Genomic DNA, 21,714 nt, shown 5'->3' with positions numbered 1-21,714 from the left:
GGGCATTTCTTTACTATCCGGCCCATAAATTGTATAACATGATGAAAGTCACCTTTATAAGATATTGTTACGAATCTCCCTATCCAGGCTCGCTGCAAATTGCACCAAACGACACCACCAACTTAAAGAACTTGACAACTCTGGGCTTGAAAATAACGTAATAGTTTAATGTCAATAAATAACAGCCAATACTGTACAATTGGCAGCACGTAACACAAGACTGTACAAATATCTCTCCGCCGTATCAACTCTTGCACTGGTCTCTCTGTCTCGTCTCGGACTTGTACTGAGCCGTTGTAACGACCTGTAGATCGGGAAGTTGTGACTGACTCGTCTCTGATACCTTCGCTCTTTATATAGGGTCCCTGCTGGCCTTCTAGAACCGGACAGAACGTCGCTCGACTATTCTGGGTGGTCAGATGACTACATCCCTCGTGACACTCCTGAGCTCTGTTCACGACGTCGATCCTTCCCGAACCATCATGTTGACACTCGTCTCGGCCGATCGTCGTAACTCGTCACAGTTGACCGCTCGTCTAGCTCTGGCCTGGGGCGATTTGCGTCGGCTGACTACACACACCACTACCCCCATCTGTGCCACCACCAGGTTTATAACAATATTATAAAACCCCAATTTAATACTGACATCCATGAGACCCTTTAGGTGTCATACCGGCCCATCGGACATTTGCACGAATACCCATAGGCCTATAACCAGTCCGCCCCTGGATGCTTGCTTACACCTTCTTTAAATACACTTACAATAGTTATTGTAGGCCTACCTGTCAGGGTCACTCTGTATCAGTCAGATTAATCTATAGACATTCCATTCAATGTCACTCAGACTATCTATACATGTCTAACTCTAGACAACAAGGCACTCATCCAGAACTCAAAGTTGGTACTGGGTACATGAAGCATTGAAGTTCTTTGATAGTTTGAAGAATTAAGTGTACATTTTTTTTAGTAGAAAATGACAATTTATTTCAATGCATTTATTTTCTCCTATGTTCTTACTTATGCCAATATTACAAAATGTGATAGCCATTTAATTCATAGTGGTAAATCTATTAATTGTGATGTAGGAATGAACTGCTCAATCAATTTATCTTTAAAAAAAAATCCGGTGTGTAAAGATCGTAATACAAAAAAAAAAACAAAAAAAAACTACAATTATTTTTTTCTACGATTTTATTTGAAAAATTAAAAGTATAAAATATTTTTTTTTTCCATAAAATAAAACTCTGTATAACAAATGCATAGTAACCTCCCATTCTACTGTTGAACACATTTTATTTTCTTATTCTTCTGGGGTTTGCACTAGATTGGAGTTAGTGTTATATATGTTTGGATGGTAAACAACCAATGAGAGGTTTTTCTGCCAGCCAAACAATATTCCACTATAATGATACTGATATCATTAGTCTCAGTGCAGTGGTAGGAGCTAGACAACTTGATAGAATTAGTCTCAGTGCAGTCAGTGGTTAGGGTTAGGGTTAGGTCAGTGGTAGGAGCTAGACAACTTGATAGAATTAGTCTCAGTGCAGTGGTAGGAGCTAGACAACTTGATAGAATTAGTCTCAGTGCAGTGGTAGGAGCTAGACAACTTGATAGAATTAGTCTCAGTGCAGTGGTAGGAGCTAGACAACTTGATAGAATTAGTCTCAGTGCAGAGGTAGGAGCTGGACAACTTGATAGAATTAGTCTCAGTGCAGTGGTAGGAGCTAGACAACTTGATAGAATTAGTCTCAGTGCAGTGGTAGGAGCTAGACAACTTGATAGAATTAGTCTCAGTGCAGTGGTAGGAGCTAGACAACTTGATAGAATTAGTCTCAGTGCAGAGGTAGGAGCTGGACAACTTGATAGAATTAGTCTCAGTGCAGTGGTAGGAGCTAGACAACTTGATAGAATTAGTCTCAGTGCAGTGGTAGGAGCTAGACAACTTGATAGAATTAGTCTCAGTGCAGTGGTAGGAGCTAGACAACTTGATAGAATTAGTCTCAGTGCAGAGGTAGGAGCTGGACAACTTCATCTCACAGCAGACAGGATCCATGAAAAAGCTATCAAAACTCTCATGAGGAACAAGCTGATTTGTTTAAAAAACCCTCATGATGAACAAGCTGATTTGTTTCAAACTGAGCTATGTTTCAACTCTCATAAGCAGATTTGTTTCAAAAACTCTTCTGAGCTAATTTGTTTCAACTCTCCTAAGCTGATATGTTTCAAAAACTATCCTGAGCTAATTTGTTTCAACTCTCCTAAGCTGATATGTTTAAAAAACTATCCTGAGCTGATTTGTTTGAAAAACTTTCATGAGCTGATTTTTTTCAACTTTCCTAAGCTGATTTGTTTCAAAAACATTCCTGAGCTGATTTGTTTTTCTCACATATAGGATGAGTTGCATGACATCCTCCAAGGTTCAGTTGAAAAAGAATGAGGTAAAAGTCAACTAAGAAATAAAATAATAAATAAATTCAGCCAGTCTCATACAAAGAAGGAGCATTCAAACAGAGTGGTTACCCTTGCTTGTTTATACAACAAGGAATACCAAAAGTAATTTTAAAATTGACTGATTCAAATTAAGTTATTAACACATAACTCTAAGCAAAGAAAAGCTAAATGATGTATATCATGTACATATTATTTTACATTTCATTTTGAAAATTGGAAAGAAAATAAATCTTTGTTATTTAGCAAAAGGGAAAAACTTGTACTAATGTAAATCTCAGTTTGCAAAAAATATTAGTAAAATGAACAAAAAAAATCAGAAATGATCCAAAAAGATTTTAAATATTTTTAACAGAAATCAAAGTAAAACTGAATTAATTCAAAAAACAATCTGTAATAGATTATAGTGGTCAATAGTGGTATGTAATTACTGTGGTCAGTCAAATATAGTAGGATTAAGAAAGAAATCCATCTTTTTATTAGCAACCAACACAACATCTGAACTACTAATTATACAATTTCATTAAGTATATTAAATCTAAATACCCGGACCTTTGCCACCAATTGGCCAAATACTTTCCACCCTTCCATCCCTCATTCCCACAATCCATTCATGCATGTTAACTGTTGGGTCACAGTGACCTGGAATCAGCCAGAGTTGGTCGCCAACCTAAAATAGTAAAAGAAAGTTTGGATATTTATTTTTAGTTCAGTTTAAGCAGCATTACAAATCATAAACTATGATGTAAAACTCATAATATGGAATGAATTTGTTTAACAGCGAATGATAAGAAGTGTGGAATACATTTCCAGGTTCTGTTTCTGAAGTTATCTTTGATGAATACATACCAATTAGAATTCAAAACTTATTTGCATTTTTTTATATTTTTTAAAACTTCTTTTTCAGTAAAAGAAAAAAAAAGATATGTATATACAGGTGTTAAGTTCTTTTTATATCCACATGAATATCTCTTGATATCTTTCTTGAACAGCTGCTGACAGGGACAAATGGAGGGATTTGGTTCTGAGAACTGTCACAGCGCTGCCCCCAATGAGGAAAGTCAAGGGATAGAAGAGATGATGCAAATGGAAGCACTGAGGTAAATAGAAGATTCACTAGATAAAATGTCCAGAGAAATAAAAAGTTTTCTACTAGCTACACCAAAATCAAACTTTGAAACTGTAAAATATGTTTAAAAATATGAAAACAAATCAGAAGAGGTACATTTTGAATCATTTTATAGGTAAACAACGTTCCAAGGCAGGCACTTGATTGGTGTCCGCCAGGAAAGATGGAAGTGGGCAGGCCCAAGCAAACCTAGAAGAGATCAGTCATCAGCAAACCTAAGGATACTGGAATGACATGGGAGCAGATGAAGAAAGCTACTCAGAACCGAGTTCAGTGGAGAGGTGTGGATGCTGCCAGTAAGCTCTCCTGGGGGTTCCCAACTCAAGTAAGTCCAAAGTCAACAACTGGATAACTACCTCAAAAGAAAGCTCACTCTTTGTTGCAAAGTGGCAAGCATTAGAAGTGGGAGTGAAAAAATGGTTCACACATCACAGGGATAATGGTTTCTCAGTATCAACACAAATAAAATATATAGATACAAGTCAATCTGTGTGTAAAGGCCCTTATATTTTTTTTTTATTTAATATTTTATTCTGCCTTACAGTATTTAACAAATAGTTTCCTTATTCATATTCTAAGTGCATACAATGGCTGAGTGGCTAGAATGAAGCAGACAAATACTATGTTTATTTTTAAGGAGCCAAATAAACTGTTCAATTTGAATGTTATAAGCCTTGCCTAGGTGATGTTTTCAATCAAGTTCTTAGGGTTTATGAATGATAGTTTATCTTGGTCTATCAACTTGCATTAGATAAAAACAAAAAAGAAAGACCCTATCTATTGATGAAACAAACTGAACATATTCAGGTTTTAAAGAAGACCATCATTATAATATTGTTGATGAAAATAAATTTCTATATTCTGTACAAGTGTACTTTACTCATTTACTTAGAACTGAGATTAAAAAGATTAATAGTCAAGCTATGCTAGACAGCAAACCCTAAATCTTACCTTTAAATCCCCAGGTGGAACTATAACTCCATGTTCATCCCCTCCACTTATATACACTTGATCACCTGAATTTTTAACCTAAAGTGAAACCATACTGGTATTCATAAGTTATACCAGTACTAAAACACAAATTTTTAATAGTAGTTTAGTTAAACCATTAAGAATTTTTAAAGAGAAGATTGAACATTAAAATACCAATATCCTAGGATAACACATAAAAACATATTTGTTTTATTTAAATTCTCATTCCGACAGCAAGAAGAGTTATCATGTTCCAAAAGACTTTTACAGTAATAATCAAAAGTTCAAAAACATATTTCAACATTTTAGTAAAAGTAAATGGACTTACAGTTGGAACACCAGAGTCAAGACTAACAGCCTTCAGCCCCACATCTACTATTGCTCTATTTTCAGCCTGAATATATCAGAAACAATGTAACAATAGAAAGAAAAAATTAATATACAATACTAAATCTTCAGATATTTACTAAGTATTTCCTTTGTCTTCATAAAATTAAATAAGGAAACAAATGTAATTTTAAAATGCAGACCAACGCTAAATTTAAAAAGAAGTTTTTTTCTGATATGCTTTTTTATGCTAGCAAAAAAAAAAGTAAAATTCTAACAGTTTAAAGAATAAATGGTAACCTGTTTGTTTAAATAGTTGTTAATTAAACTATACTAAAAAGCCTTTGATTGGTTGAAGAGTAGAGCTTTCCCCTGCCCTTACTGCCTTTATTTAGTCAAAACTGCAATAGAAAAGTTATAAAGTACCAGTAGTTCTGAAAGCAGGCTACTTGAAATTTTAGAAAACAAGGGAAACAGAATTTTTTACAGAGAATTAAGACTTTTAGAGAAACCGGGTAAATGTTTTAAATATGATACATCTTTATTGCTTGTATATTTCTGAAATATCATTTATACTTGGGAACTACGGTATTGAATAAATTTTCTTAATTTCATAGCATTGACTTACAACACTTTGTACTGTACTCAGAATATACAGAGATTGCTGAAATTCTGAGACAAACTTCTCTTCACCATCAAGATTCAATCCATAATCTACATCCATGAAAACATAAGAACCCTTTTTGTAAGGAACATTGGATCAACAATTTGGATAAACATTCACATTACAACATACAGGTGCTGTGTATCAAGTGACTTTCAGCTCTTAACTATTTAAAAACACATTTTGCTCAAATATTTATAATAAAAATATTTTTTTTATTATCCTTGAACATATTCAATGATATAAATGCTGTAAAACATTTTTTTAAATTGTTATATATAGCACATCTTTCATGCCACAGTATGCTCAGTGCACTATGGTCCAATTTCTTTAGTGGACCATTAGGGGCGGGAGTATCTGGGAGGTTTTTGTTCTGCCTGTTGCTGCTAAGCAATTGGGTTTTGAAGCTAGTCTCCTTGCTAGGTAGCTAAGCAGTTTATGCCTCTCAGCTACTCATTCTATCCTAGGATACAAGTAGTCTATCAAAGGATACAAGTAAAGGATACAAGTATTCTATCAAAGGATACAAGTATTCTATCAAAAGATACAAGTATTCTATCAAAGGATACAGGTTGTACTTCAGTGAAGACTTCGCTTGCAGCCTCTAGATGAAATGTTCCTGTTCCACCACCTGTCACATAATTACATTCAATTTCACTCTCTTTTAGTGCCTGTGTTATAAAAATTCTCAAGTTTAATTGCAAAGAACATTATTTAGTTCCGTTCTTAGCTAAATATTTCTTTTAAAATAATTCAAGAATAAACTTAATCTTGCCAACCTTACTGGATATAATATAATCTTAGAGCCACTAAGACCAAATAAAATCTTAGTAAATGCATTTATAACCTTACACTTAAAGCCAACTTTGTTTTCTCAATGACCTCATTAACAGCTGCTTGCCTGTCAGCTAAACTTCTAATATGTTGGTTTCTCCTGCAATAGACAAAACAGAAGTGGAAAAACTTATTTAATTCTTGACAATCAATAGTGAAGACACAGAAACCTTTGTTCAGTTCTTGACAAAGTGTCTATTGTAATTCTCTATAAGGTAAAAAACAACATACCCATTGTAACAGTGTAAACCTTTAAACCGAATATTGGGCAGGGACATCACCTTCTTTGCCAGTCGAGCAACATCAGGGCCAGGCTCTACACCACACCTTGAAGTAATATTTATAGGTTCAAAAAAGTCTTTATTTGAACATTGGAAAGTTTAAGTAATTAGACTGAAGTGTCAGTTGTCTCTGTAGTTTTTAGCAAAGTAGACAAAAAGCAGCTTTAAAACATAACAATAAATGGAGCATGAGAGATCTTTCTTATGAAAAATTACACCAAAACTATTAATATTTTAATCTAGAACCTTAGGTCACCTTACTTCGTATCTATCTAGAGGCATCTATCATTAAATAAGTCCTTATCTAAATATTTGTCCTTGTATATATACAGACCATCTTCATTTTCTGTGCTTTGCTCTGCACCTGGTAGAATTTGCCAGTTTCTTTTTTGCTCTATGTACAAAATAGTGTTAAATTCTCACTTTGATGCATGCAATTTTTGGTACAGCTTTAAACTTACTGTCTATAACCTCAGTGGTTTTCTTACATTTTAATCAGTTAAAGAGAACTCTGAGATTCATATTTTGGTGGAAAGGCTGGTATGTTCTGATGTTGTAGCACTTGCATATATTCAAATTCATAAAGTGTAGAAGTATTTTTAGTAGTACTTGTAAATATCTCAGGAGGGCACTAATATGGTATTTCTACAAAAAGACATTTTCTCAATAAGATAATACAATAAGAAGCATATTTCTTAAGCTCATAGTTATGAATAAATTAATTAAAAGTTATGAATAATTCATATAATAAGATAATAACTTATTCTTAAATACTCTATAAGCTAGAGATGGGAATCGAACCCAACTTTTAAAGTTCGGGTTCGGTTCGGTCAGATTTAAGTTCGAGTTCGGTTCGGTTCGATGACGAGTATAGTTCGGGTTCGGTTCGGTCAGGTCTAAAGTTCGGGTTCGGCTCGGTTCGATGTTATGAAATTATGTAATAGCAAAATTAAGTTATAAGGTTTAATATAATTTATCAGATAAAACACTTTAAGATTAATTTTTACATAAAACAAATACTTTGCAACATATAATAGGCCTATGGGCAATACTTTTTCCAAAATAATGTTGCCTACATACATTTTAAGCATTGTAAAAATTTCTTAATGGAGATAAAATTGAAGATGCGGCAGGTTTTTGCTCAAGTCGGCAAGTGGTTTAATTCTGGGCATGACTCGGCGCTAAGCGAATTCTAATCTTTTTCTATTAGTAAGAAGAGATTTTTCTTTTAAAAGCTAATATCGTTCTTTCAGAACGCACTATTCATCATAAAAAAAAAAACCAAATATTTTATGTGTAAAGACGTCTCTATCGAGCATTTTTTTTTCACACATAAGTCGTCACTATAATACATTGCAATATACGGAAGAAATTCGACTATTCTGAGACAAAAAATGCAGAAGAATCACACTTGCGGAGATATTTTAAAATGTTTTCTTCAAAACGTTTTGACCCATATTGTGCATACGCGCCTCGCAAAAAGCAGTCTACAGTTGACAAGGTCTTATTAGAAGATAAAATGACATCTCCTACTTAATATATTTTAATTTTTAAACATGTAATTATACTAATATTCAGATAAGTTAAACTGAAAATAAAACTTTTTTTTTAGACGCCCCCTCTCCTTGTTAGTTGGTAGTTGGTTTGTCGCTTACAAACAGCTAGTACAATTGAACCAATTAAGGCGTTTTATATTTTTACCGGTAAGGATAGTATAGAGGGACTTCTTATGGATCATCAGTTACGCTGGGCAGGGCACGTATCCCGTATGGGAGACGAACGTATACCAAAGACAGTCTTATTTTTTTTTGTGAGCTAAAAGGTGGCCGCCATAACAGAGGCGCCCCACGGAAACGCTTCAAAGACCAGCTTAGGCGTAAACTTTGCTTAGCTGACATAGAAGAGAGCACCTGGTTACATGCGGCCTCAGAACGAGTCAGTTGGAGTTCACTCCCGAAGGCCGCGGGATACACATTTGAGACCAAAAGAAAATCCGCTGCCGAGGACAAACGCAGACGCGAAAAGAAAAACTAAATGGACCACCTGCGGACAGTGGTTATGCTTGCCCTGGATGTGGCAAAATATGTAGGTCACATCTGGGACTGCGCAGCCATGGGAAAAACTGCATTCCTCACTAATCTTCGGACTCGAAGACAAGCCTTATAATAACATATAAACTTAATAAACTTTAAAATAAAGTTCTTATGTGAACAACTCAATATAGCCTAACTGTTATTACAATATTCACATATTTAACTTTTGATAGAGATGTAATATTAATGAAATATACTTATATTTAAAAGAAATCTAGGTCACCACTTTCATGTCTCAAGATTGTCTGCCGTTTCACATTTGCATTGCGCTAATTTCATTGAACTCAATGCATAAACAAATCAGTCGCTTAACCTCTTCTTATCGCCACCAGACAACACTCTCTGACACCCCTTTTTGTCAGGAAGTTAGTCTCCTCATCCCCCAATTCAAAGTACTCGACATCCCCACCCACGGGGGAGGACCCAAAGTTTAAGAAACCCTGCATTAAAAATACTGATAATCAATAATGCAAAACAAAATAATAGTAAAAATATTCAGGGGCGTTGCTAGGAATTTTTCATCATTTGGGGGCCCGGGAGGGGCTGGACCTCTTTGGGGGCCCCTGCATTTTGCGTAATATTGAATATTGTAAAAAAAAACCACTCATTTGGGGCCCCTCTCAAGTGGGGGCCCGGGGAGATTTTTCATTTCTCCCCCTTCTCCCTCACCCTTGCTACGCCACTGATATATTCCAATATGGAATACTTCACAGTTTTCTAAAAATTAATCAATAAATAGAAGATAATTAAAATGTATTTCAAACTAGAACACAAATGAACTTATTGTAGATTTATACCTACACTCTCTAATCGGCAAAAACTATTCTACTCTCAACTAACAGCCATCTGAAATAAAAGTGACAATATTTTAATGTTGACTTTCTACTTACTAGGAACTAGAGTCTAGATCTAGATCTAATTAAAGGGCGCCTATTCAACTCAAAACCAATATTGCAAACAGCCCGCGAAAATTCAAGGCCAGGGGGGAGTCGGTACATACGGAAAAACCCATGGGCCGCTTTTTTTTTCTTTTTAAAGTTTTCAAAATACCCCCCCCACCCAAATTTTCAAAGTATAATGGAATCATTAGAATTTAAATAAAATATTTAAGTATTTTTTTTTTTTTTTTTTAAACCAAAAATAAAAAAAAAAGGATGTACAAATTGCAAAATTAGTTCGGTTAAGAAAGGAAGGGTTCGTTCAGTTCGTACCAAGCAGTTTCAAAGTTCGGGTTCGGTTCGGTCATAAGTGAGGTTCGAGTTCGGTTCGGGTTCGTTTCCCATCTCTACTATAAGCTATGATCACTTTGCTTACCTGAAACCACCAACATTTACTTCGATGACAATGTCCAGCATCACATCTAATGTTTTTGCTGCTTCACTTAGGTCTTCAATATTTCTCTCACTGTCCACACATACAGCGATGTGAGCACTTCTTGCCAGACTAGCTAGACGTAACAGTTTCTTCTTGTTGATCACCTAATGCAATCAACAAAACAGAAAATCATTGAACATTTGTTCTCTAGACTTTTACTTAATTAGAAGAAAAAAAGAAATTTAAAAATTCATAATAACTTAAGGTCAAAAGAAATTCTTTTTAAGTAGTTTTTTTTTGTTTACTAGCTTTACAAAATTTAAATGTGAAAAAAAAACATATATTTTCCTTTTATTATGATTTGTAATTTTGTATTCTCATATGTGCTTTTCGCATTTGAAATCAAGAAAAGTACATTTTAAGAACTATTGGTACATCAAAAGGGCAATAGCTTTGAAATGTCATTGTCTTTGAATATTGTTTAAAAATAGCAAGAACAACAGAATGATGCATGGCTATTTTTTTAAATACATAATACAATTAACTTTAAAGTAAACCCCAGTGCAGATGATTGCAAATCTTGTAGACAAAGTACTGTACAGTTTATTATGGTTATTTTGACAAATTACAGTTCATATGTATCTAAGTAAAATAAGTATAGAGCATTGTGCAACAAACACAATGACAGAGCATAATAAATATATCTACCACTGAAACTCGATGCTAAAATACTGATTCACCAGGCAATATATATATCAGAGTATTATACATCAAAGCACAACTTAAAATAAGCAGGCATTATATAGAGAAAGCAGGCATTATATAGAGATATGTTCAACAGTAACATAGACTAAATTGATCAGATACACATAATATGCAAGCATTTTAGAGAGACAAAATTTTATTATAAAGATATAAGGCTTAAATTATACATACACATAATTTATGACATCACAAAACATTTATTAAACAGACATACATGCTTTATATACATACATTATATCTTTAATACATTATACACATACAGATTATATTATAAAGATTTATTAAATTCTGCAAACATTATACAGACATATTATACATAAATTTTACTGTTACAATATTCAGAAATTATAAAGATACTAGCCTGACATTACCCGCGGCCTGCAGGTCTAAGTTTGTGTTTACTAATCTAGTGGATTGGATTTAGATGTATGTTAAACTTAGCTAATGATCCTTTCAAGTTTTTTCTCTTTCACTACGAAAATAAAATTAGTTTTGCGAAAATGGGTTTACCCGAAGCAGATACAGTCATATCTATTAAAAACGAAAAGAGCGATAGCTTTGTTAAATGAATGGGATTATAAAGTGAACAATTAAACGAAATAATTTTTAGTACGCGATTCATGAATGAATATAGATCTAGGCCTATCTCAACTCGGCTTCGCAGCTTTTGTAAACGAATGTAGTCTTTTAAAAATGCTTTAGAAAACCAAATTTGAATGTTTATTTGATCAAAATATGAAATGAATGGACTATAATTAGTATGTTTATGTGTTAAAGTATAAAACTATCTGTGCGAAGAGAAGTTTTATCACCTTAGAGTTGAATAAGAGTTTCAGATCTAGGGATGGGATTATAAAGTAAACAATTAAACGAATTAATTTTTAGTAAGCGATTCATTACGGTATTGTCTAATGAAAGAATGTTCGTCAGGAAATCTGTAGTCACAGATATAAGGAACTAATTTATGTAAAAAATGCTTTTGAAACACAAAATTGAAGGTTAATATTATTATATAATGATATCAATGGATCTTCTTTTGTATTTTCATGTGTCAAAGTAAAAAACTATCTGCGCAAAGTGTATTTCTTAAAATTAGATCTAGGTCTAAATCCTTTCGATCTTTTCTCATGTCAACATTGTTAACCATGGCCTAGATCCGTAAAATGCTATAGCTGTAATAGAGTCGGACAACTTTATTTTTTTTTAGGGTCTTAACTTTGTTTTAGGGCTACAATACATACACTACGGTCTAAGTTGGTACCCAAGAAACATTCCTGCCAAATTTTATCAAGATTGGTCAAATGGTTTTGATGTCTATAAGTCACATACATACACCTCACATTCTACTTTATAGTATAGACTAGCCTGACATTACCCGCGGCCTGCGGGTCTAAGTTTGTGTTTACTAATCTAGTGGATTGGATTTAGATGTATGTTAAACTTAGCTAATGATCCTTTCAAGTTTTTTCTCTTTCGCTACGAAAATAAAATTAGTTTTGTGAAAATGGGTTTATCCGAAGCCGATACATTCATATCTAGTAAAAACGAAAAGAGCGATAGCTTTGTTAAATGAATGGGATTATAAAGTGAACAATTAAACGAAATAATTTTTAATACGCGATTCATGAATGAATATAGATCTAGGCTTATCTCAACTCGGCTTCGCAGCTTTTGTAAACGAATGTAGCTTTAGAAAACCAAATTTTAATGTTTATTTGATCAAAATATGAAATGAATGGACTTTAATTAGTATGTTCATGTGTTAAAGTATAAAACTATCTGTGCGAAGAGAAGTTTTATCATCTTAGAGTTGATTAGAGTTTTAGATCTAGGGATGGGATTATAAAGAAAACATTTAAACGAATTAATTTTTAGTACGCGATTCATTACGGTATTGTCTAATGAAAGAATGTTCGTAGGAAATCTGTAGTTACATATATAAGGAACTAATTAATGTAAAAAATGCTTTTGAATCACAAAATTGAAGGTTAATTTTATTATATAATGAAATCAAAGGATCTTCTTTTGTATTTTCATGCATCAAAGTAAAAAACTATCTGTGCAAAGTGTATTTCTTAAAATTAGATCTAGGTCTAAATCCTTTCGATCTTTTCTCATGTCAACATTGTAGACATGGCCTAGATCCATAAAATACTATAGCTTTAATAGAGTCTGACAACTTTATTTTTTTTTGAGGGTCTTAAGTTTGTTTTAGGGCTACAATACATACACTAAGGTCTAAGTTGGTACCCAAGAAACATTCCTGCCAAGTTTTATCAAGATTGGTCAAGCGGTTTTGATGTCTATAAGTAACATACATACACCTCACATTCTACTTTATAGTATAGATAATGAATTTTGAATAAAAATGTCTTTTTAAATACTTGGTATTCATATTGTTCTGACAGACCTGATTAGAAAGTAAGACATCTTGTATTCCTCCTTGCACCAAGGCCTCAGCTTCAGTCAGTTTCTGACAACAAAGACCAACTGCCCCAGATTGAATCTATAAAGCCAATACAATCATCAGATGTATAGAGCTTGCTTAATATAAAAGACATTGTTAATGTTTTGTGCATATTTATTGGAGTGTGCATGTGTTTATGTACCTGTTTTAAATGTATTGCAATTGCATGCATGTGTTTATGTAAGAGCATGTACAAGTGAGCATGTGTTTGATGTTATGAAAAAGGTGAATAGCTGTACTTTTGTAAATATGTGCATAAGTCAGGCTACTTAAGTTCGGTCATAATAAAATATGTGAACAATTTCCATCAAGTCTTTGTAGAATTGTGTCAATGAGAATGAGACTTATAGAATATTATGACATGTGTTATAATAATAATAATCTCTATTGTCCGTATGGAAATTTGTCTTACAATTTGTGCATTACACCAAACAAAAAACATTATAACTATAAGAAACCAAAGTGTACATTCACACCAGACGCACTACTAATTTACATGTGACAAAGTTTATATCAGATTGTTCTTATTTAATGATTTGATAGCCAGGGGAACAAAAGAGTGTTTGTGTCTGTTTGTCTTTGCCATCAGTGTCTTGTATCTCTTTTGTGATGGTAAAATCACAAAATCCTGACACAAAGGGTGATTCTTTATTTCGAGGATCTTGTTAGCTTTTTTATAGCAAGTATGTTTGTGTTCCTTTAAAGAAATAGACCGTGACTTAAACAAAAAAGAGGAGTATCAACCTGCAGTCTTGCTAGCATGGCACATTTATGAGTTTTGGCATGAGGTCTGAGTTTCACACTGGGATATGCCTTCATGGCCTCCTTCAAGGTATTTAAATTCTGCTCTAACTTCTTAAGACAGACAAGAAGTGCTGGGGTCTCTACATCTGTGACTGAATCACCAACATTACATGGTGGCTGTAACATCAAACAAAAAATAATGAACTTAAGAACATCAGTGTGATAGTGAAGCACTTAAACAATAAATCAACATGATCTAGTAGATATTACACAAACTCATTTAAAACCTAAGCATGTAACAAATGTATCAAAATCAAAATATCCTAATATGGTTATACAAACTCATTTAAAACCCTGTGATAAAAAGAAAAATTGAATAGAAATTGGAGCATGTCCATTTAAGCCATTAAAAATGAAGTGCTTATTGAATCGATATATAAAAGGTGTCGTAATTGTTTCTTATTTTAAAAGTCAAGTTTTTAGTGAAGATATATATAGATAACTTCAATGATTGAACATTTTTTGCTTCTAACTCAAAGATTACTTCAACAATTGAAAATTTTTGCTTCTAACTCAAAGATTACTTCAACGATTAACATTTTTGCTTCTAACTTAAAGATTACTTCAATGATTTAACATTTTTGCTTCTAAAAGTAATCTATAGTGATTGCAAAATGTTAAGTTGCTTACTCTAGAAGAAAACATTCTGATGAATGACTCAAATTGTTGCTTGAATGGAAGTTTACGCAAACTTGTGCTAAAATATTGAGACTGTACACTTCTAAAATCCTTGACACAAAGATTATTTAGAATGGTATCTGATTTTGTCATCGAAGTCAACAGAGTAAGATTTAGTCTTTGAGTCACTACATGTATCATGGCACATAGACATAGCCCAATCTGAAATGAACACATTGAGACATTGAAATTAGTTTTAGAATTACAATAGTAGAACATAATTTTTATATTAGAAAGTCTTTATTACAAAAAACAAACAAACTTTTTTTTGAATTGATTCGAGGAAGCGATTAGGCTAATTGGGTAGTAAAACAAGACTCCTGTGGCTAAATGACTAGTACAACAAGACTGCTGAGGCTAAATGACTAGTACAACAAGACTCCTGTGGCTAAATGACTAGTACAACAAGACTGCTGTGGAAGTGTCTAAAGAAGTGTCTAAAGAAGTGTGAGAGCATTCCCATTGCACACTGTGGTCGTCCAGGTTAGCTTGGAAGACTATAGGAAAATGGCAGAGTGTCTGACCCATTGGAAATAGCAGTGTTTAGTGTTAACTATGGACATTTGCTTGGACCTTTTTCAGTTTTGACTGTAACACAAAATTATATTATGTGTATTTTAAGTTCATTTGATTTTTTTTATTATAAAGTGGGTCCATGAAATGATCTTCAATAAAATTATTATGTTAGAAATGAACGAGTAGTCATTCTCTGGCGCTGCCAGGGTCGAGTTTCGCTAAAGAGAAACAAAATTCATCGTAGTCCCTTTAACAGTTTCCACTGAGGAATTTTCTGGTGATGTGGCAGGTCTGCAGCAGTACCGCCCTCTGACAGGCAACGAAGATGTTCCTAGGAATGTTAAGGGCCTTGAAGGTGTCTGTGAGGTCAGTTGTTATTATCCCCTCGGTTGATATAACAATGGGGTATATTGTTATTTTGGACAATTTCCATAGACGCTTAATCTCCAAGCCTAGGTTCCCATATTTTCTTTGTTTTTCTATCTCAGTTTTTCGTAAATTATGAGACAGTGGTACGGCGATATCGATAATGATAGCGGTTTTTTCTTTTTTATCGATGAACAGCAGATCCGGGCGATTGAAATCTACCGTTTTGTCGGTCAGAATAGGCCTATCCCAGTACAGCAGATATTCAGTAGACTCGAGAACCTCTTGCGGAGAGTATTTATAATAAGGGGGAGTGTCCTTATCGATCAATTTGTACGTCAAAGCCAGGTGTTGGTGTATTAACTTTGCAACTTGGTTATGGCGACCTAGGTAGGCTGATTCTGATAGGGCTGGACATCCTGCCATAATGTGTTCAATCGACTCGCCCACATTTCCACATTTTCGGCATTTGTCGACAACATTGAGTTTCAGGATATGCTTCTCGTAATTTTTTGTCCTGATTACTCTGTCCTGTATTGCTGTAACAAAGCCTTCTGTTTCAGGGTAGAGATGACCTGCTTTGAGCCATGTTAAGGAAGCAGCCTTGTCGATGTTGTCCCCATGTAATGAAGCCGGAAATTTTCCGTGGAGTGTTTTTTCTTCCCATTGGCGAATCTCATGCCCTACGTCGTCCAAACCGATATTGACATCAGCATTGTGTAGGTTCAGAGGGGTTGCATCGGAGTCGTATTTCCGTAGGAAGGAAACTAATTTGTTGCTGGAGGCGAGCAGTTTTGATCGTATTTTTAAAACTTGCATCTTACACAATTTGAAGATATTCTGCAATCCACGACCCCCATCCTTCCTGGGCAGGTATAACCTTATGGTGGAGGACTTGGGGTGTAGGCATCGAAACTTGGTTAGTAATTTTCTAGTGAGTCTGTCAATGTCATGTAGGTCGGTGTCAGTCCATTTGATCACACCGAACGTGTAAAGGAGCACAGGGATAGCGCTACTTTCATGCTTATAGCATGCTCAGAGCGCTTTTGGTCCAATCTCATTTGTGGACCGGTGGGTATCTAGGAGTTGGTTTTCCGTGCTGCCTTTGGGCGCTCAGTAAACACAACTCTGCCCGAGTCGGGTGTCGAACCTCGAGCCCCCTTCTAGGTAGCAAAGCCAAGCCAAGTTCAAGCGCACTTGGCCTCTCGACCACGCTTCCCACCGACTTAATAAGACTTAAGCTATACTAATTTTTTTCTTTGTTTAAAAAGAGATAAAATTAAGTAAGCATTAACCCTTCAATCTTCATAATGAGTATTAGCAGAACTTTCACTTCACTAATGATGCTCAGTTTTTTATATCTGTTTTTCCCAGTTTAAAAAAATGTGTAATCTGTGTTTTATTATTGTATTTTTTTAATAATCAAACATTAATAGGGCTTATCTTCAAGTTTGAAGATTAGCGAGGATTGCTATGCAGCCCCAGCTGTGACCTACATATTTTGTCACATCCAGGGCAAGCATAACCATTGTCCGCAGGTGGTCGATTTAGATTTTCTTTTCACCGTCTGCGTCTTTCCTCAGCAGCAAATTTTCTTTTGGTCTCAAATGTGTATCCAGCCACCTTTGTGAGTGACCTCCAGATGTGACCTATGGCAAGTTGGCACCTAGGTTGGTCTTTAAAGCATATCCGTTGGCACCTCTGTTACGCTGACCAACTTTTAGCTCACCAAAAAAGAATGCCTTTGGCAAATGTTCGTCTCCCATACAGGATACGTGCCCTGCCCAGCGCAACTGTCAGATGATAAGAAGTCCCTCTATACTGTCCACATCGGCGTTCACAAGGACATCGCTGTTTGTCTTGCCACTGTATGTCCATGATGGAGTTCAAGCATCTTTTATTTGCTTTCTGTATAGTACCCATGTCTCAGATCCATATAGAAGGGATGAGAGAACCACCGCTTGATAGACATTGATTTTTAGGCAAGTGGAGCAATTTATGCCACCAAATTCTCACCTGAAGGCGTCCAAAAGAGCTACTGGCCTTGGCCAGACGGTTATCAACTTCCCTTGAAAGTGAGGCATCAAATGATACTATACTACCTAAATATGTGAAGTGGTCTACCACGTTAAGGGGCTGTCTGTTTACAGTGACCTTTGGGGCTGAGTAGGTTTTATTGGGTGACTTCTGGAACATGACTTCTGTTTTCCCGAGGGTTATAGATAAACCAAAAGAGGCGGCAGCATATGCAAGTTCATTGACCACGTCCTGGAGATCATGTTCATTGTGAGCTATCAGGGCGCAATCATCGGCAAAAAGAAGCTCTGTTATGACCATCTCCTTTGTTTTCGTATAGGATAGTAGATGTCAAAGATTGAACACATTGCTGTCTGAATGAAACCTGATGTAGAGACAGTGATTTGACCCAGCATTACGTCAAAGAAGATAACGAATAGAGTAGGAGCAAGTACACAGCCCTGCTTCACGCCATTTTTTATTGAGAAGTGATCAGACAGGTCACCATTGTATCTGATCTGGCCCTTTTGTCACACGTGAAACTGCAACGCAGGACATTTTGGCGCAGCCGTTTTGGCGTGAAATGTTTTGGTCACATTATTTATGTTCATTGTATTATTTCTTTGTTTGTGTCAAACGTATTTTTCATGTACAGAACAATATTTGTGTACGTTATTTTTGGTATTTAAGTTTGTTATTTAATTAATGTTAAATCACTAACATTGCACAAGACCAGGCTGCCATCCATACTTCACAGTATGGGTGCATAAAATAGTCAAAGTTATTAAGACTTTTTTCGGGGGGAGGGTTAGAATGTATACTTTGTTTATCTTGGTATACTATAGTGAAAAAAATCTTTATTATACATTTTTAAACACAAATTTGCTCTACATTCAATTTTAAGTTCACATCGCCAGAACTTCAAATTCTTCATGCGAAATTGTGTCTTTTCCTTGCTTCAACTGGACTTTTTCCATTGTTTATCTATACTGCCACCCGGTTTTCAGTTAAAAAATATAATAGCATGAAATTGCTAAAGTTTTGCCAGTCTGTCAGACAAATAATTAGTAAATGTTCCAAACTAAGTGAGCTTATAAAGACGTAGTGGCGACGAGATTGAAAGAGAGGGGTAGACCTTGGGCCGCTCTCGGAATTAAAAATAAAAGATTATAAATTCGCACCTAGTGATGTCAAGAGGAGTGCTAGAAACAGATTATCATCTTACCCGTGAGAGAGGGAGTGAAATTTACCCACAAGAGAGGGGAAGGGATAGGTGTGACAGGTAGACCAGTCCGAAGGAGATAATCGCCAGACGCATGACACCAAGGACCAATGCATGGTGCTGGTTTTGTCTTCGTTTGTTTCACTTTACCTGCATCAAAGGGAGATGTGTTACCCAAATCATCACTAACCCTAGCCCAATTTCTCAAAATATATCTTTTATGAGTATCTTAGCTTTTTCGGATATTAAACTAATGTCTATTCTTTTTTTTAAATGTCTATTGGAAAGAAATCGAAGAATGTCATCCAGTGTGATTAGTAGAACTCAGTTATAATTAAAGGGGAGGGGATAGCATGTCATTACCATTCAGGAGTCTTACTTATTATATATTCATGAAATATGCAAAACCTTTATTAAAAAAATATAAAAATTGGCTGGACAGTGTTAGAATTCATAGCATAAATACAATATTATAGTAGAGTGAAATAAACATTGTTATAAAAGCTACATGCTTATTAAATTATCATCAAATTATATCTCGCGCCAAAATGGCACGTACCCTGAAACTGATTGAGATTGGATAGGAATGTAGGTGGGCATCCTAGCCATCGCGACTGACTGTGTCAAAAGCCTTGGTGAGGTCTACAAAGGCAGCGTATATGTTTAGGTTCTGCTCTTTTCATTTTTCTTGTAATTGTTGCAGAACAAATATCATGTCAGGTGTACCTCTACTGGCTCTGAAGCCACATTGGCTCTCAGATAACACCTCGTCCTCTAAAGAATGGGTTAGTTGGTTGAGCAAGATCTTTCCTGCTACTGACAGAAGTGTAATGCCTCAATAGTTGAAGCAGTTTTTGTATACAGGGATATGATTACAGAATCTCAAAGTTCAGGTGGGACCATGCACTTCACCCAGCATAGAGTGAACAAGTCTGTTAGCCTCTCGGTTAGGGCAACACCACCCATTTAAAATTTTATGTTAAGCCAAATCGCACTTAAATTGTTGTAGCTCCATATTGACCTAGAAAAAAAATTAAACATCTATTAACTCATCATCCATTGGTCTATAAAATTAGATATGTTGCCAAGTTTCAACATGCATAATTAAAATAAAATCAAATGTCAAAGAGGGATGGGGCAGGTATGCCGAAGTGTAGCCTTATTATACCTCATCAGACATTTTTTCCCCTGAAAACAATATCCAACACCTTGTAAGCCATATCAAACAAAATGTATTTTAAAAATGTTTTCATCAACTAAGCTACTCAAAATAAAAGTAACAAAGCTTAGGCTTAGACAGTTTAGTAGAAATAGATCTATTAGTAGTTTAACTAGTTACTAAAGGCAAGAGGTCTCGGACTATCATTTAGACTTTTTCTAGTTATAATTCTAGTACTAGATCTAGTAACTAGTATAGTATAGTAGTACTTAGTAGTAGTCTTTTAACTCCTAACTAAGTGTAAGTGATAAGTCTTTTGCCAGTTTTAGTTAGTTTAGAGTTAGACTAGAGTCACTAGAAAGTAGAACTCAACAAGAGTTTATTGCTATCTTCTAGTCTTTACTCATGCCACATCATGATAATTAAAATACTGTCTAGAGTCTACTCTAGACTCTAAACCAGTCTAGTCACTACGACTCTAGTGCTAAGTTACTAGTTAGTAGTGTCTTATTATAAATTTAAAATTATAATAATATTTATTAATATACTATATGTCTAGACTTAGTCTCTATATTATATATTAATATAGTATAGTATATTAATAAATATTATAATTTTAAATTGAGGTAGGTACTAACATCCAGTCATCTACTAAAGTGTCTAAATCTAAAGATGTAGAACTGCTTCAGCCACTGTCCTAACCTTTGCTTCTTCTAGATAAGAATCTACATATAGTTCTTAATAAGTTAATAGATGTAAACTTTCTGAGATAGCCAGTAAGTGATATCATATCAATAAAATTGTCAACAAACTTTGAAGTCAGTTACCTTTGACCCCAAATAACATATGCATCACTGATACACATAACGGGGTTTATTTACTAAGACAGTGTTTTCCCCAAGAAAGCCTCTATAAAAATCCCCAGATATAAATAAAACAACGCGCTTTCGACATGGATTCTAGGATACTGTATTATAATCTTGATCAAGGCTGGCCAAACTATGATGCGGCGCATTGCACGACTACAATAGGGGCACTATATCCGAGAGAAACACAAGAAAAAAAAACAATCCTTGTTCTTAAAAATAATAATATCTAAAAAGATAACAAAAATGTAAATTATTTGCTACTACGAGTCTTTTCAAACTAATCGGACCTGTACGTGGCCCGACCAACCTCTTTTACTTTTCCCCAAATAGCCTACCACAGTGATGCTCAACCTATTTTGACCTGCGGGCCATTTTAACTTTCGACACGTGCGTTGCGGGCCGCATCAACAAAATGGTAAAATATAAAATCAAAATTCACCTGAAACCATTTGAAACTTGGATCTAGTTCTTACATTAATTAATGGGATAATTAAAGTCTATCATTTTTTACGAGGCTCAAACCAGGAAGGCATTCCTATTTGTTTTATAATGCCACTGTATATGTTGTTTTTTTAAACATCCAGACTTTCTTTACAAACAAAATATGTTGGTTTATTATCATGTTCCACAAAAAAAGACCCATTCACTTTTCCGGGAAGAGTCTACATTCAGAGTTCCATTTCACAAACTCATACTCGTTAAAGGTCATGGTACCAATCCATCAGAGAACAAGTGAGGGCCCTAACAAAGGTAAAGATATATTTTCAACTTTTTTTTTGAAGGGGGGAGA

The 21,714-nt window shown here is 34.8% G+C and overlaps 2 protein-coding genes across 10 annotated transcripts; both read right to left on the bottom strand.

Moving 5' to 3' along the window:
* Positions 1–1,173: 1,173 nt before the first annotated feature.
* On the bottom strand, positions 1,174–20,884 carry LOC106069020 (3-hydroxy-D-aspartate aldolase-like). 9 transcript variants are annotated; one of them, XM_056039613.1, is made up of 13 exons: positions 20,694–20,855; positions 19,456–19,917; positions 14,729–14,938; positions 14,039–14,215; positions 13,238–13,333; positions 10,063–10,226; positions 6,606–6,701; positions 6,393–6,474; positions 6,110–6,211; positions 5,505–5,615; positions 4,878–4,943; positions 4,529–4,606; positions 1,174–3,118 (listed from the first exon to the last, which is right to left on the bottom strand). In XM_056039613.1, exons 3-13 carry the CDS (start codon positions 14,915–14,917, stop codon positions 2,987–2,989), a joined length of 1,293 nt encoding a protein of 430 aa, XP_055895588.1. In that variant the 5' UTR covers positions 14,918–14,938; positions 19,456–19,917; positions 20,694–20,855; the 3' UTR covers positions 1,174–2,986. The 9 variants fall into 9 exon arrangements, with proteins under 9 accessions (XP_055895588.1, XP_055895593.1, XP_055895581.1 ...); XM_056039618.1 differs by lacking the exon at positions 19,456–19,917 and having other exon boundaries at positions 20,758–20,884; XM_056039606.1 differs by lacking the exon at positions 19,456–19,917 and having other exon boundaries at positions 20,694–20,861.
* On the bottom strand, positions 1,502–2,053 carry LOC129924680 (uncharacterized). The gene has a single exon (XM_056021197.1). It carries the CDS (start codon positions 2,051–2,053, stop codon positions 1,502–1,504), a length of 552 nt encoding a protein of 183 aa, XP_055877172.1.
* Positions 20,885–21,714: the final 830 nt, after the last annotated feature.

Source organism: Biomphalaria glabrata, chromosome 1 (genome assembly GCF_947242115.1).
Source record: "Biomphalaria glabrata chromosome 1, xgBioGlab47.1, whole genome shotgun sequence".
Taxonomy (NCBI): Eukaryota; Metazoa; Mollusca; class Gastropoda; family Planorbidae; genus Biomphalaria; species Biomphalaria glabrata.
Note: the sequence above shows the minus strand (reverse complement) of the source record. Positions and strands in the feature narration are given on the sequence as shown.

Bases quoted from the DNA above. Each gene is read 5' to 3' on its own strand.
- LOC129924680 (XM_056021197.1), bottom strand. From the start codon at position 2,053: ATGGATCCTGTCTGCTGTGAGATGAAGTTGTCCAGCTCCTACCTCTGC.
- LOC106069020 (XM_056039597.1), bottom strand. The intron at 6,702-10,062 runs GTAAGCAAAGTG...TATTACTTCAAG, and splicing joins GTAAATGTTGGTGGTTTCAG to GTGTGGTGTAGAGCCTGGCC. The intron at 4,607-4,877 runs GTAAGTCCATTT...GTTTCACTTTAG, and splicing joins TTGACTCTGGTGTTCCAACT to GTTAAAAATTCAGGTGATCA.